The sequence below is a fragment of the Diadema antillarum genome, unplaced genomic scaffold, assembly GCF_040938485.1.
Source record: "Diadema antillarum isolate AM-2024a unplaced genomic scaffold, OU_Dant_1.0 seq00000890_RagTag, whole genome shotgun sequence".
Taxonomy (NCBI): Eukaryota; Metazoa; Echinodermata; class Echinoidea; order Diadematoida; family Diadematidae; genus Diadema; species Diadema antillarum.
In genome coordinates this window covers 91,901-107,515 of record NW_027271754.1, presented here as the reverse complement: position 1 = coordinate 107,515, position 15,615 = coordinate 91,901, and the positions used below count along the sequence as shown (strand labels likewise).

At 39.1% G+C, this 15,615-nt stretch overlaps 1 protein-coding gene across 1 annotated transcript; it reads right to left on the bottom strand.

Annotated features, from left to right (window-relative positions):
• Nucleotides 1–3,087: 3,087 nt before the first annotated feature.
• LOC139740909 (uncharacterized) lies at nt 3,088–14,580 on the bottom strand. The gene is made up of 4 exons (XM_071651494.1): nt 14,436–14,580; nt 6,359–6,507; nt 4,744–5,605; nt 3,088–3,959 (listed from the first exon to the last, which is right to left on the bottom strand). Exons 1-4 carry the CDS (start codon nt 14,578–14,580, stop codon nt 3,088–3,090), a joined length of 2,028 nt encoding a protein of 675 aa, XP_071507595.1.
• Between the last annotated feature and the right edge of the window lie 1,035 nt (nt 14,581–15,615).

The window sequence follows — 15,615 nt, the reverse complement described above, 5'->3', positions numbered from 1 at the left end:
CTATCCGAAGGGACATAAACCAGCCAGTCTCATGCATAATAATCACGTTGAAAAATAAATCATCATTCAATTCAATACTATCTAATGTCGGAATGATTAACAGTCCTCTTTCCGGCCTTCAAGTAGTTCGTTTTGTCGGCATAAAACATCGTTCTCTTCCTTCCTATGAATACACATCGATGTTATTCTCAATGTACCCTGTCTCAATGTAGCCTGTAAAAATTCTCATCTGAGAACGAAAATACCCACAGTTGTCTCTTCAACCAGTATACGAATGGTATTTATATTTTCTTTGGTATTCATGACTATTGATCATTGCATCGTTGAGAAACTGTTCCTGGAAATGAAAGCAGTCGGTATTGGCAACCTCATAGTGACATAACCAATAGTACTGCAGCATTCTCGGGAGTCAACAGAGACATAAGGACATAAAGTCCTGCGCACGATTAAAAAACAAAACATACATGTATATATATATATATATATATATATATATATATATATATATATATATTTATATATATATATATATATATATATATATATATATATAATTTATATATTTTTTGTACATACAAAATGTATTGCATTGGGTAAGTCCTCTGACACAGTGAGTACGACTCATTCGTAACTATGGTTTCACATTCATATATATATGTCGATAAACAATAAAAAACAAAAACAAAGCTACATGGTAAATACAATAAGATTGACATGAATACACAAATAGCTAAGAGACAGTATTCGTGAAAATATCCGTAACACAAGGCTTATATACCGGGAGATGGAAAAAGAAGAGAAAGGGGGGGGGGGGTTAGAGAGGAGTATTGAAGAATTTAATGATCAGTTCAGTTACATTACACTGTTTATACAATGTACGTCTAGTACATTGTAATTCGCAATCAGTAGTCATCACACAACAGAACCAAAATCTTTTTCGATCTTGACCACATTAGTTCCTGAGCCAATGACCGAGTGAAACACCAGCATTGAATGGAATCAGTGACTATAGTACTGTAATATTAATGGTGCGTAAGCAGATAACACGGTATAGTACCACGCAGATAACGTACACGCTATAGTACACAATGAATAATCACATTGCTATAGATACATGTAGTGTTAAATCCGGAACCTCAAAATCAAAACCTAACATTAATACGAAATCTAAACGGTGTACATTCTTTTTTTTTCTTACTTACTTTGAATAAAGCCAAAAGTGAGGAATGGGACATAAAGAAAGAACTGTAAAGCATTAAATGATATTCATGTGAAAGCATTATATAAAAGCAAAAAAGCACATGCATACATAACTTCCGGATGAAAGTGAGACATAACATTTGACTGGAAATCTCCTTTCCGCATGTGATTATCAAAATAAGAGTTCTGTTCAGTCAACACACGTACGACGTGCGAGGCTCCATTTTGTCTACGCTAGATTGTTTGGTGTTCATATCAGTCATTTCATTCCGCAATTCAACGGACAATATGTGTAAACAAGCTTTCAAATCAGATTAGTTTCTTTCAAAACAGGCCTCCTACTAATCTCTCCTTAATGTTCATTGAAATGCCATTGCATGGAGAACATTAAAAGCTTATAAAATTTCAGTCTTTGCACATAAGTCGCACCAGTTGGGACTACGCAATAAAGACAATCCTTAAAAAACAGAGGCCCTCGAAAGTCAAGGCAAGGCGGATTTTTTTAATAATGATAACTAATTATCTTTTTTAATGGCATCAAAAAGAGGTGACTCTTTCCTGAGTTTTCAGGTTGTGGAAAGCAGTATATGAAACATCTAGTAAGTTGATTCTTTTTATATTAATTGTGTGTGTGTGTGTGTATGCATGGAATCAAACAGTAATATACCGCCTTCCTTACCTCTGCCACAGCTAAAAATCAATATTCCACTGAAATGTATTTCTCGTACAGTTTTCCAGTTTGTATGAGCAATCAAGGTCTTTGTTTAGACAGAATTGAATATTCTTTCTGCGATGCAAGCTGTAGAATATTTCTTTACAGATTGATTATATCATGACACCACAATAACCGTGACGCTGTATAGTCAGTTCCTAGACGAAAGAGCCAGGATAGTCCCATTTTTTTTTCAATATACAATAACTTGGTATATTTAGAGGTCAGTGCGGTGTGGCGAGTCGTTTGCGCCCACCAGGAAAACAGACATTTTTGGAGTTTAGAAAAGTGTTTCATTCAAGAGGACGCTAATACGGTGTGATTGCAATTCTTTCCTGAGGTGAAATCCTTTCATGACATATATCTTACATAAAATATAATTAAAACAAATTGCACCTGATTTCGTCTTCAAGTGCAATTCCAGTCCAAAACTATAGAACACATATTGTTGCATGGGGGCTACTAGAGTGATGGTGTGCACGAGACAATCATCTCGATTGTGAGTAAATAATACTGACTCAATAGCGATTGGTCCTTCAGCCCCGAACACGGTGCATAAGCATTGCTATTTATATTCATTTTAAAAGGTTAATGAGTTTTAAAATATCTATTTAAGGCAAAAGCATTTCTTTAAATTCAAATCTAGGGGCCTACACCTTAATAATTATTTCTAAGATCTTATCAATTCATTCAAATTCTTTCTGAAAATGACCAGCGTGTTCGTCGTGCACCATACCAATCGAACGTAATCACTCAAAAATTATATAGATTTCTTTTCTACGCGCAATTTCTTGTCTCGAGAGAATTCCGGGTTGCGTCACGTCCCAACCGTCATGTTATGGACTTGACCCCGAGTATGTTGAAAATTTCTTCGATGTTTTGAAAAGGAGAAAAATCAGCTAGACATGAGAGTCAAAACGAGGGAGCCACTCATCCGGACGGTACTCTAGCAGACCCCCCTCCCGACGAAGCCGATGACCCGCGACCCTGACTCAGGCCCTGACGCAGGAGACAACGAAACTGGCGAACCCTTTTAAAATAAGATTTCTAATGTATGGACTCTACTGTCTTGATCAGAGTTCGAACACAGGACCGTCTGGTGCACGTCAAGCGTCTAAAATGGTAAACCAGAAGTAAGGGAAACATTGCTTTAGACACCATTTCCATGCCTTTATTTAGTTCAAGAGTGCAGATTCCCTTTTTGTTAGGTCAGGCTCCATCGAATATCCAAATAATTTAAAATCAAGGTCATATAATCTGTAAAGTTTTTTAAGTAAAATCGGTGAAATCGTTTGGTAATATGAATTGAACACTTCGTCGCTGTGACTTGTGTTTCTCTCTGTGTCTTTGAAGTGTATGAGGTGGTCTACTTTGGTATATTTCAGAATGTTGTCTGCATCTTCGGAAGCCGTTTCTAGTTTTCCGATGTAGTCGAAATCCACCGTGCAGGGGAGAACCATGTGGTATATTTGTTTCCAGTGACCGTCTGCATATTTCGTACGACTGTCCGTCAGAAATTGCACAAATTCAGCGAAAGTCACATTGACACCCGTTCTCAGCTCCTCCCTGGTTGGATTCTTCCGAAATCGACTGATGATCGTCCTACCAAATCTCATCTGAAAAGATCGATTTGGCTGCTCGAATTTGCTGCGATACGCAGACAGCACGCGCGCGAGCGGGTCGCGAACGAAGATGAACTTTGTGTAATTGCGCAGACGATAGTCAATTTCAGTGGGTGTGTACGAGCTGAGCTTTTTTAGCCTTGGGTCGTGGGCGCGGGAGCCGGGCACTTCTTCTACACTTTTGTATTTACCCATCAGAACGAGGAAGGCGCTTTTCCAGTTTGTGGAGCCAACCTTGGAGACATAGGCGAATATCAATCGATACTTGTCGTCGACAATGAAAGGCCAAAGGAGTCGTCTATTGTTATTAATGACATACGTCAAGTCCTGCCAAAGTTGAGGGCTATCATGACACGCTTCCCGCAAGGTCTGTCTTCGTGCGTCCTGTCTCTCCAACCAAGTCTTCTCAGGATTATCTTGTAAAGCTGTTGTTATGTCGCACGTTGCTTCCTGCGAGAAAGGAGACATACAAATCGCAGCGTGTCATAATGGTTGAAACGCATTTTGAACATTGATTACAAGGGAAAATACACTGTAGTTTCAAAAACAATGAAGGAATCACAATTTCCTACTTCGCGATGATGGATTGATTAGAACACCTGTAAATATACCCATCTTTTACGATCGATTTTGATCCCTCATGGAGACAGGCATGAAGATAGTGATACAGTTTTTTGTCACGAGTATATTGTTAGCAGTTCCAGAAACCTAATTATTATGGAACTTTCAGACATTTACAGGTGGAGGTAACAAAAGTAGCCTAACTACAATAAGGTACAAAACACACAAACAGACAACAACCGAGGACAGGTGATCTTGTTCATTGTGACTATTTCTTTTACTAGTAGTGAATGAAGTGCGACTTTTGCTTTCAACATGATCACGTGACAACATAATCAGAAAGACAGCGAGGAATATTCAACAGGGCTTTATTATTAAGACACAGCCAGTTCCACTTTAACACAGAAAGTATTCGGAAATATAAAATATCTTGGGAGAACTTGTGAACACAATAGTCATAACTAAATTGTCAGATTAACAGCTTAGATCGCTAGGAGATTTGGCATGAAAGAGCAAATTATGGATAAATTAAAGTACCGTATTCTCTTCAAATATGCATTTACGCAAGGACTTAAATGCTTAATATATCTACCAGTGTTATGTACTGTATTCATTGAAGGGGCTAAAGAATGCAAAAAGAAATGAAACGACTCACCAACTTTAGTGTCGAGTTGTATCCAAATAAGTCGAAGTCCGGCTTGTACAGCTCCTGAATACCCTGCATGTCCTCTTCTGATAACTGCGAGTAAAAGCGTCGAAGCTCTGTCTCCGTGACACGTGAGGCATTATCCCTTTCTTCCAGATGCACAAGCTGGTCCACTTTCAGAGCCCGAAGGATTTCATCTGCATCTTGTCTTCCCGTTTCCAGCTTCCCAATAAAGTCGAATTCTATATCACAAGGTAGGGCTGTTTGATACACGGGCATCCAGTGCTTCTCGACAACATTCAGGCTCTTGTCGGAAATGGCTCTCACAAATTCCCTGAATGTTACCGTACTATTTTTCGTTGCTTTTTCGTCGCCTACATCTCGATAGTGCCCGATTATTTTCTGACCGAATTTGCGCTGGAACCACTCCACGGGCTGCATGAATTTCGTTTTGTAGGCTGACAGGACGCGCACGTATGGATCCCGCACGAAAAGGAATTTCTTGTAGTGACGAAGGCGAGTCTGGATTTCTTGCGCCGTGTAATGTTTCAGTTTGCGCATAACATGAGCCTTCCTCGCCAGCGAGTCAGGCACGTCTTCAACGCGCTCATATTTCCCAGCGAGAACAAGGATTGCCTTCTTCCAATTCGTGGACGCGACTTCCCCCACGCTGGCGTAAATGAAACGATGTTTGTCGTCGACGATGAACGGCCACAGGTGTCCTGGGTTGGTGCGGATTACGTCTGACATGTTGCTGGACAGATAAGGATACCTGAGGCAGGCGTCTCTCAAAGTTGATAGTCGTCTAGCCTGTTCTGTCTCCCATGACATCACAACATCAGTTGAGCTGCTTTTGGTTGTGAACTGCAAGTGTTTGAAATATCATAATGCAAATGAGGGTATGTCTCATTTTCTTAGTAAAATGAAACATGCCATATTTTCCTTATCATATTATCCGACAATATCATAATTATGAGTGAGGAAATAATACATGTAACAGGGGCCCACTGCTGATTTTGAAATGAAAATGAAAGGAGTTGATCAGGCAAATCTGACTGAAGATTCGGCCATGTATTATGCCTTACACGTATAACTCCATTTCAATCGCAGAAAGAAACCCTTTTCGATGGAATTGGACTATGCCAAAGGTCCAGAGGGAGAACCATGAGCTCATGTCATTTGCCTCTTGATTAAGACCGGTAGAAGTCAATAATAACGAGGTGAATGTGTTAAAACAGTTTAAGATGTGAATGGATGAAGGACTAAGCGCATGGACATGGTCTTCAAAATCCCATATATGCAGCACATGCGCATTGATTTATTAAGCTTTCAGAATATCTCCTGGAACAAGACGCGATATCTTAATTGGTGTATTTGATAGTCGTACTGTACGACTGTTGTGTACCATCACTGTACGTGTACGTAACACAAATTAAAACACTGATCAAAGTTAGACTTTAGTTACCCGATTTCCTCTCTAAAGAACCAGAGAGAGAGAGAGAGAGAGAGAGAGAGAGAAATCGAGATGAAATGGACGGAGGATTACCTAAACGAGTAAATCCGTTGACAGATTAAATGGGATCGGATAAAAGAAACAAGAAAAGGTCCAAAACTTACTTGATTTCGCTGGTTTGTATGAATTCCTGGAGTGATGTCGTCTGATACCCGGTAGATGATATTTGTGATGTTCCGTGCAGAGAAACCAGATCTCCTCTCTTCGGCCAACACAGCTTCTCCTCTACCTGACGTTGGGGATTCATCCGACACTAATAGCGGCCAAAGCAGACGATTGAACAGGGCGACATAAAAGGCGGGAAGAAGAAGGCGCGGAGATGGGCGAGGAGATGGAGGAGAGAAAAGGAGTGACAATCTCATTTTATTTCTGCTGATTCGATATAAATACTGCAGTAGCTTCCTCTACAGCAGACTGCCAGGTCCACAATCAGTGATCTCTCATGGCCAGTTTTTCACGTTTATGACGAGGCATGACAAACTGCATGATAACACACGCAAACATACGTTACGCGCAAAAAAAAAAAAAAAATGGCGAAATGATGCCAGCTTGTGTGCTTCGCGAAAGTTGAGTTACAATGATCAGCAATAAATGGTAATAGCTATCTCACCCGAAGACACATGGAAAATAATATTTATATTCGTTTCATGTTCAAAACAGATTACTTGGCACATAACGTGACTCCATTAGCAACTAAAAGATTGTTGTTTACTGTGCAGCAGAAACAACTGACCCCCCCCCCAAAAAAAAAAAAAATATCGTTGGTTGTTTGACAAGTAAGTTTGAAATGCTTCCATCCCAAACGTTTGTTGTTTTGGCAATCAACCAATTCTTATCAATGTTTTAGTAGTAAAGGTGAACGCAGTGACCAATATTGTTACACCGAATAGAGATTGATCACGACAATTATCTGACATAAATATGAGCATGACATAAGATACACAATATGACTCGAGTGATATGGGCAGATTTTGGTCCTACCGGCGTAGTGATAGTATACTGCTTTGCAGGAGGATTCTTGAGAGTGATTTCATTCAAGTCTAAGGATTTTGTCACATTCAATGACCCTTAATTTTCATGACTGCAGAAACGTTTTCATTTACAACTTACGGAAGACTTTGATCTGGGTCCATAAAGAAATCAATACAGTCAGGACGAGACAGTGAAGAACAATGATCAAGAAGAATAGGTAGCGAACCCTTGGAACATTCATTTTGTTTCCCTCGGTCCAGGCGTGTTTCAAAAGATGTAACGACCTGCGCAAACAATGAGAAAACAAGATTTCACAGAACATATTGCGCATCAGCACTGTCCTCGTGTTAAACCTTTCAGGACCATCTCTTCAAAGAGTCATGTACACACGATTTACCTGTAATAACGACTCAGTTTCAGATACATTGTATGAGCAATTCCAGCGTTACGTTACATTTAGAGAATTTGCTGTGACTTTGTGGGCTTTTATTTCAACAACTCGATCAGCATGATCATTCTGAATCCATTCATGGTTTATTCTAACCCAGTCGTCCTGAATGTTCACATTCTGAGTTTTGATTAGTTACTATAAATCATTTGGTAGATATTACACAAAATGCTTGCCGTTACAGACATTACATTTTTTTTTTTGGACACAATTATTTACTTCCATGTGGATATGATGAGAAATTTATGAATTAGAGCATTAAGTAAGAGAATTTCAAAGCGTTCGCATTTATATACTAGTACTTGTTTTTCATGACTGTTGTACGCAAATTCGGCCTATAACAAGAAATTAAATCACAAAAAGGGGTAATATTTGTATACACTTTGACACAGTAATGATTGAAAAATTGATAATTTGAGATAATCAGAGTGAAATGATTGATGAATTATTTGTCTGAAATAAATGGATTGAAATAATTTCGAAATTTTTTAGTAGATATGACTGGATTAAGTTTCCCTTCCAAAGGGTGCAAATCTTGTTTAAATGTCAAAATTATTTCCTTTTCCTACATTTGGCCATGTGAGTAAAACGATTCAACATTTAAGGCCAACAATATCAGGTAGTTTTATCTAATATAATAGAAAATCATTCAAACGAAATATCACCTCGCGTTGGTGGATTTGAATTGGCAAACGTGGAGTACAATAATTATAATCATGTCGTCATAAGGGACATGCATTACACTGCTATTGGCATCACAAGCAATACAGAAATTCGTGGCGATAAGACGATGCCCGGTGTTTACTATACTTATTTAACGAATTCTCGAATTCTTTGAACCTGGAATATCTCTTTCCAGGCAACAAGAGAAAACATAATATTCATTCAACAATAATATCATTAATGTATGCGTTCGTTGGTTCGTGCATTAACTAAAAAGGGAAAAAAAAGGCAGTGTTGTAAATGTTCGCCCATTGAGATCGTGATGCAAAGTTTCTGAAGAATTTGAAAGCGAGAAATAAATCAGGTTTCTCAAACACAATCTGGCAAAGCCTACACAATCTACATTGGTCGTTTTAATGTTAAATAAAAAGTGTATGTTGTGGTCAAACATATTCCTATTTTCTTATTCTTCTATTTCGAGGGTAACTATAAAGAATTGCTATTATGACAGGTTATGCGTTATCTGCACTGTAAATCTCCACTTAACACATTTATAATAACTAATACATGTACCTTCCTTGTACAGAAAAGAACACTTACTTAGTATGTACTTTTATAAGTATGCCTTATCATCCGTGCTATGTGGATGATCTATCCACCTGTAACGGAGGCTTACTGTTTTGGACGGGCATTAGCCTACTTGCATGTACTGTATTGCTAATGTAATACGTGGTACCTACTACACGTTATACGCCACGTCAGATGACATTGATGGCAGTTATCTCGTGCTTTGCCGGATAATGATGATGTCCATCAAGTAACTGCAGTTCCTGTCTCTTGAAAAAGAATAGTCAAAGCTGTAGCAGAACGTCATCGCACCCGCAGTGGTCATCTTCACCCAGAGAGATTCACCTCCCCCTGTCTTCACCCGATCACGACACGTAGAACGTCTTGTAGGCGTTACATGTCTTCTGTGTGTAGATTGAGCTCACCAGCTCAGGTAGATCCACAACTTGGGCGTGCAAGGCCGGAGACACGTATGAATGAGTAGCTATTGTCATGTATCCGAAGACATACACCAAGACGCAATGCCCAGTCGCACCTCATCAGGAATTCCGCATAATAATGGAACCTACCCACTGCACATGAATAAGAAGACTGTCTTTTTTTGTTTGCCTTCTCCGACGGCAATATTAGGGGGATTCTGTTGCAAGTATGCAAAGTACACTGACTTCTCGGAGACCATAATCTCGGACCGGCAATACCGAAACACAGTGTTTAGAAGAAGACCCTTGTGATCTTAAGGTGTGTTATACGCTGGGTGGACTCTCTATGCAGCAAGTTTGTTTACATTTTGGTCCCAATTAGTTAACAGTTTGAGTAGCCTAATTAGTAAACAACAAATATTCTCCAGACCGAGCACTCCCATACATCGTGACTCCGGCCGGTTTAGTTCCTTATCATGGACTACGACATCTTGAATTCGTAACTATACTGAACAACCATGCAGATAGCTGCTAAATTGCTATCAGAGCTATTCCAATAAATGTAATAGTGTATCATGTAGAAACAGTGTGGTAGCAATTGAAAGGTATTAGCTAATTTCTCGTTTCTTTGAAAGTTGTACACATGTATTCTTTCTGTCACCTTTCTTTCTCTCTCTCTCTCTCTCGCTTTATCTATCTACAGAGGATCTCCACTTTTATGAAATGTATTATTGTGTATGTTTGTATATGATTGTTATGTATATATTTTATTGTATCATAAATATGATTTGTTACAGCAGAGCTCCCTTGGAATGCAGGTCTTGCGGCTTGAATGGGACTACCCTGCTTTTATAAAGAAGACAATAAATAAATAAAATAACTAAAAATAAACAACTCTGGCATAACTTCCTGGTTTCACTTCGTAATTTTGATGTTGAAACCAAACATGAGAGGAGGTGATGCTGCTGCGTTACGTCGGTGTGACATTCTCGACACGTGAATTTTGTTACATTTTGTGTTGATATGACCAAGGATGTGGCCCATTGCTTCAGTTTGATTTGGTCACAAATAAAAAAAAAAAATCATGCAACTTGAGTTGGCATACAGCACAACGATGCAACGTACGAAGGAGGTAACAGTAGGCCTATACACACGATGATCATTTAGTGTCTGTGTTTTTGTATATAAAAAGCTATGGTAAGGAAGTCAGTTTTATTAAGAAGTTTACAAATGATAATTCATTTAATTATTCATTTACTTATTTGTTTATTCATTCAGTTGTGTATTTACATTTTTATTAATCTATTGGTGTATTCATTTTGACAAGGTCGACATCCATGTTCCTCATTCACAACAAATCTTGTATCCATAGATGTTTGTTATACCCCCCCCCCCTTTCAAACTTACATGCCATATCCTTGTGGAAAGGATGTTTTGAGTAGTTGAAAAAGCTATTTTAGACAAATGCGCGGTGTTGCGAAAATTGGTAGCCAATGCTACCCTCTCGCTCAAATTTGGAAGAGAAGAAATCAATTAATACGTGGTTAAAGGTGAAATCCATGATGTAAAGGTGTCGTTTTAAAGGGTAAGGTGGATGACCGATTGGACTGTGATACAATAGCAGTGCGCTAAACACAAACCCTGTAAACTGTACAGAACGCAAAGTTCCTACGTCGATTGCCTTTATTGGTTTCTTCGTCCTTACAGGGACCACACCCCAAAAATAAACACAAAAGTCTTTTGGAATCTTACCCCGGCGGAATGTTCCACATTCCCCCATTTCCCTTGATAGAATACGTTGTGAGTATATGGTTAATGTTAGGGTTAAGGTTAGGGTTAGGGCTAAGGATAGGCGTTAAGCCAAAGCGTTGTGACTGTGTTACCGCACATATTACGTGATGATGATAATGATTCATGAGTTTGTATGGCGCCATATATCTGTTGTAGAAACATTCAAAGGCGCAGAGCGCTTTTCCATTATGACATATTTGACATCCATTTGTATTGAGATATCCTGCAAAAGCTGGTAGAGCAAATCAAGAAAGATATTTGAAACAGTTTCTGTCGTGATCGATGATGAAACTGTGTAAGAGTTTTTTAAAAAATAGACTGCTCATTGCCCGCTTATGAAGAAATGAGTGGGGAATGATTGTGAGCAGTCTAGTCAGGTGTTTGAGTGGATTGTCTTATTTGTCACCCTTTAAAATGTCAGCAATCGACAGTATCAATGTTGATAAACCAAATATTTTTGTAAAAAATAGCTTGAGGTGGTACCATATACTGTTGAAAGAGTTCTTGACTTTGTTTATTCATCGTGCTGTGAGCTCTCGAAGACGGGCGTATGGTTATTATATGCTCTGACAAAATATTGACGTGTGTGTGTGTGTCTGTGTGCATGTGTGTGTTTTTATGTGTATGTGTGTTCTTTTATAGAAAAGTATGAATATCCGTTGGCCTAAACCTGTCCTTCTTTACATAAAATCAACGTTTACTAATATTTTTTTTTTGGGGGGGGGGGAACTGTAGATCGATATCATAAGTTCCTTATCATCGTTCGCACACATTGTTTCAATAAGAAGGAATGGGATGATTGTAACAGATTGTTCAGCGTGTAGGCATTCTCTTCTCTTTTTTCCTTCTTTCCATTCATTCTGTCAAGTCGTGTCATGTTGTTGTTGTGTGTCTCCTGTTTTGTTCCGTCTTGTCTTAAATCATATTTGTGCTAAGCATTTGCAAATAAATATTTCATAAGATTTTCCTTTGAGTAGTTCATAATATACAAGCTTGCTTTTTAGTGGACCTCTCAATTCTTTTTTTTCTCAACTGAAACATATAACTTTGTATTTTTTTTTGCCAGTATGAATGCATATATATCTTTATTTGTATCATTTATCCTTTGCAAAGTTAAATGTATACGTTTGTGACATAATTCCTGATTTATTCTGTGTTGTGCTCTGTTGGAAAAAAAAGAAGAATTAAGATAAATGAATTGAAATGAAATTGAATTGATTTAATGCATACTGAAATAATTTCGATGTCTTTTCCATAATTTGTTGTCCTCTTCCTAATCACATATACCACGGGTTAAAAAAAAAGAAAAGAGAAAAAAACAACATGCTCGTGTATGAGCCTCAGACAAAAACAACTACAAACAATATAGATTCCAGCAAAACATACCTTGACAGAGAAACTGTTGTGCTGGATTAAATAAATAAAAGAAGAACAGGAAAATCCTCATACATAGACCCAAACACAGACAAACGAAAAAGAAAGGACCGCAAACAAACAAACGAAAATAGAAACATAGGGATGCCTAGGTGCCTATATTATGACATGCAATAGTATAGGACAAATTAAGATGTGCTCAAGAATTAATCGTAACAGTGAGTGTTAATGTACTTTCAGTCATAATGTAGGTATGATTCCATCGCAGAGAATGACATAAAAAAAAATACATGTGAGAACATTTTCCTCTATACTTCCCCTTTACCACGACCCCTCCCCCCCCCCCCCCAACACACACACACACCGTCAAATGGACATCCCGTCACCGTAGATGGCAGCATATGAGACAAAAGAAAATCTGTTTTAATCGTACGTAAGAATGCTTTTCGTTTGCAATGCGTCGAAGTGCTGATGGTGTTCCAAGGGAGGCCAAGGCGACATTTTGAAACGTTACGTACGTGATGAAATGTTTGCATATCCGTGCTGTCTTGGTGTATACCAGGGAGACCACCTCCCTGGTGATACTGTGCGGCAGAGCTTTAATTCGGGGAATAATACGTTTGCTTCACAATTTGGCGGTGGTGCCTTTGAAGAATGTACTTTATAGCATGATGGCCTTGATAAAACTGATGACACACAATAACATCGGACTTTGGGACTTGCTGAAAGAATCGTTACTTCAAAATGCTGAAAGAAAAGAGAGATATCAATCATGAACAAGACACACGTTCTTCCAGAAAAAGATGAATCGGTTCGGAAAAATCATATTAGATCAAACATTATTTTCAGTCACGGGACATGTGTGTGTACAGGGGTATAGGTATGATAAATACCTAGAATGGGATATCAAGGTGCCTGACTCGGTTAACGATGTAAAGGGATGTGTCTCAGGTGATGTTGTTTGTTGTTTGTTTGTTTGTTTGTTTAATTTTTCCATTCGAGAAGATGGCTAGATAGCCCATATTCCGCAGCACAATCTGGTTTTCCATGGGGTCTAGTTTGATGTGAGGCGAGACCACCTCACCGGGTTATCCGATGCACCCTGAGCTTTTTGCGATGAATGGATGAAGCGGGATGTTTTACGTGCATGAGTTGTGACTCTCTCACACAATATTTAGTAACCTCCATTAAATGTCCTATCCGAGGGACAGAGTGTATTGCCTCTTACTATAGAGGGGACGGTATAATTACACACAACATTACTCAGATAGACTCGTGAATCTAACCCGGGTCCTTTGGATCTGGAGGCAGACGCACTACCGACTGAGCCAAATCACCGCCCTGTTCGTTATTCCGAAGGGTCATTATTCCGAAAATGAAATAAATGATTCTGAAACACACGAATTCCGTACACCCAGATGGCGAAAACAGAATATGGTTCGTTGACCTGAACATCTTTTGCGTTATTCCAAAGGTTCGTTAATCTGAAGGTTCGTTAATTCCAAAATGAAAAGGGGTTCATTATTCCAAAGGTTCGTAAATCCGAAAATGAAAAGAACGTAGGCCTACGTATTGACGAACCTTGGAATAATAAACCTTATTTCATTTTCTGATAAACGAACCTTCGGATTTAAAAACCTTCACTTTCGGGGAACCTTCGGAATAACGAACCTCTGGGGGGCATTTCATGAAGGAACTTGTCGGATAAAATGTCCGACAAGTCAATCATATCCGACAAGTTTTGAGAAATCAGCCAATCAGACGAAAGAATTTCTCAAAACTTGTCGGATATAACTGACTTGTCAGATATTTTATCCGACAAGTTCCTTCATGAAATGCCCCCCTGGAATAACCAAAAAGTAACCCTTTTGTCCTTAAAAACAAAACAGGAGAGGGCGCTTTCACCAGCGCGTGTTTCTTGCAAGAGGGAAGATTACGTCTACAAACATATAATAATTCCGCAGGCGCACTGGAAGAACTTGCCCTTCTGCTGGCGACAGACCTCGAAAGGAGGCGTCACTCTGCTCTTACTACACGGAGACGTCTGGGGTGCGAGCTTTGCTGTCACGTGCTTGCGTACAAGATAAGCCATTTCTATTTTCCATTTCAACATCAACACGACGTATAACATGTGGTGACACGATTTAAGACGTTCAGTACATTACATTCCATGTGACCCTCATTCAGATCACTACGCAGTCTAGGAGAAAGAAAATTATCATGAACATATCCACCGTTTTCATTCTATGTTTTTTTTTTTTTCACCGCAGGTCTACCTTTCCTCTTAAATTCATCGCCTACCTACGCATATCCTCTTCTAATTGCCTTGGCATCTTAGTTTATTTCTGATCTCTGAGATTTTCCTGATTTTCCCTTTGTTTACAGTTTCTGACGAAATATAACATCACATGTTAGCAGACCTATAGTGCAATAAAACAGCAAACAGTGATGCCTCAAAACTACACTGGTCATGCTCACCAGGGTTTTTTTTTTCTTTTGTGTGTTTGTTCGTTTATTCTTGACGCAATAGTTCAGCATAACTCTGCAGTATAAGTCGTCAGGCGTACGTGTTCCCTTAACATAAAAATGAAATGTCAACGCTGCCGTAAAAAGTTGGGTGAGACGGGGGGGGGGGGGGGGCAGGGTGTACCAGAGAGGCTCCATTCCCCCCCCCCCCCCCCTCGAAATGACAAATGGTTTAAATATTTATATGTGTATATGCTCCATAATGTTACTTTTTTGGTAAAGTAAATAGATGTGACGACGTCAGAGTTTGTGGCATTCGAGACATGGGGAGTTCCTTTACACACTAACTTCCCGTCTACGGCCTTGCACCCTAAATACACGGTGTGAGTGCAATGCATATCATCAAACACTGAAAAATGAGTGCGCATCACGGAAAGAGAATTAGATGCAGGTAGCCTAATAAAGTATGCATTAATGGGAGATGGTCTCGGAGATGTGGTGATACGTCGAAAGGGGCTGTGAGTCCAGAGTTCACTCTATCATGGACGTATAAGGAGACGTGTCCAAACAATGTCTGGATAACGAGGACTAACCATCATTATTAGGATGCCTGTTGGTATCAGTCGCCAAGCCTGATCAAACACCGACACACTAACGGCGG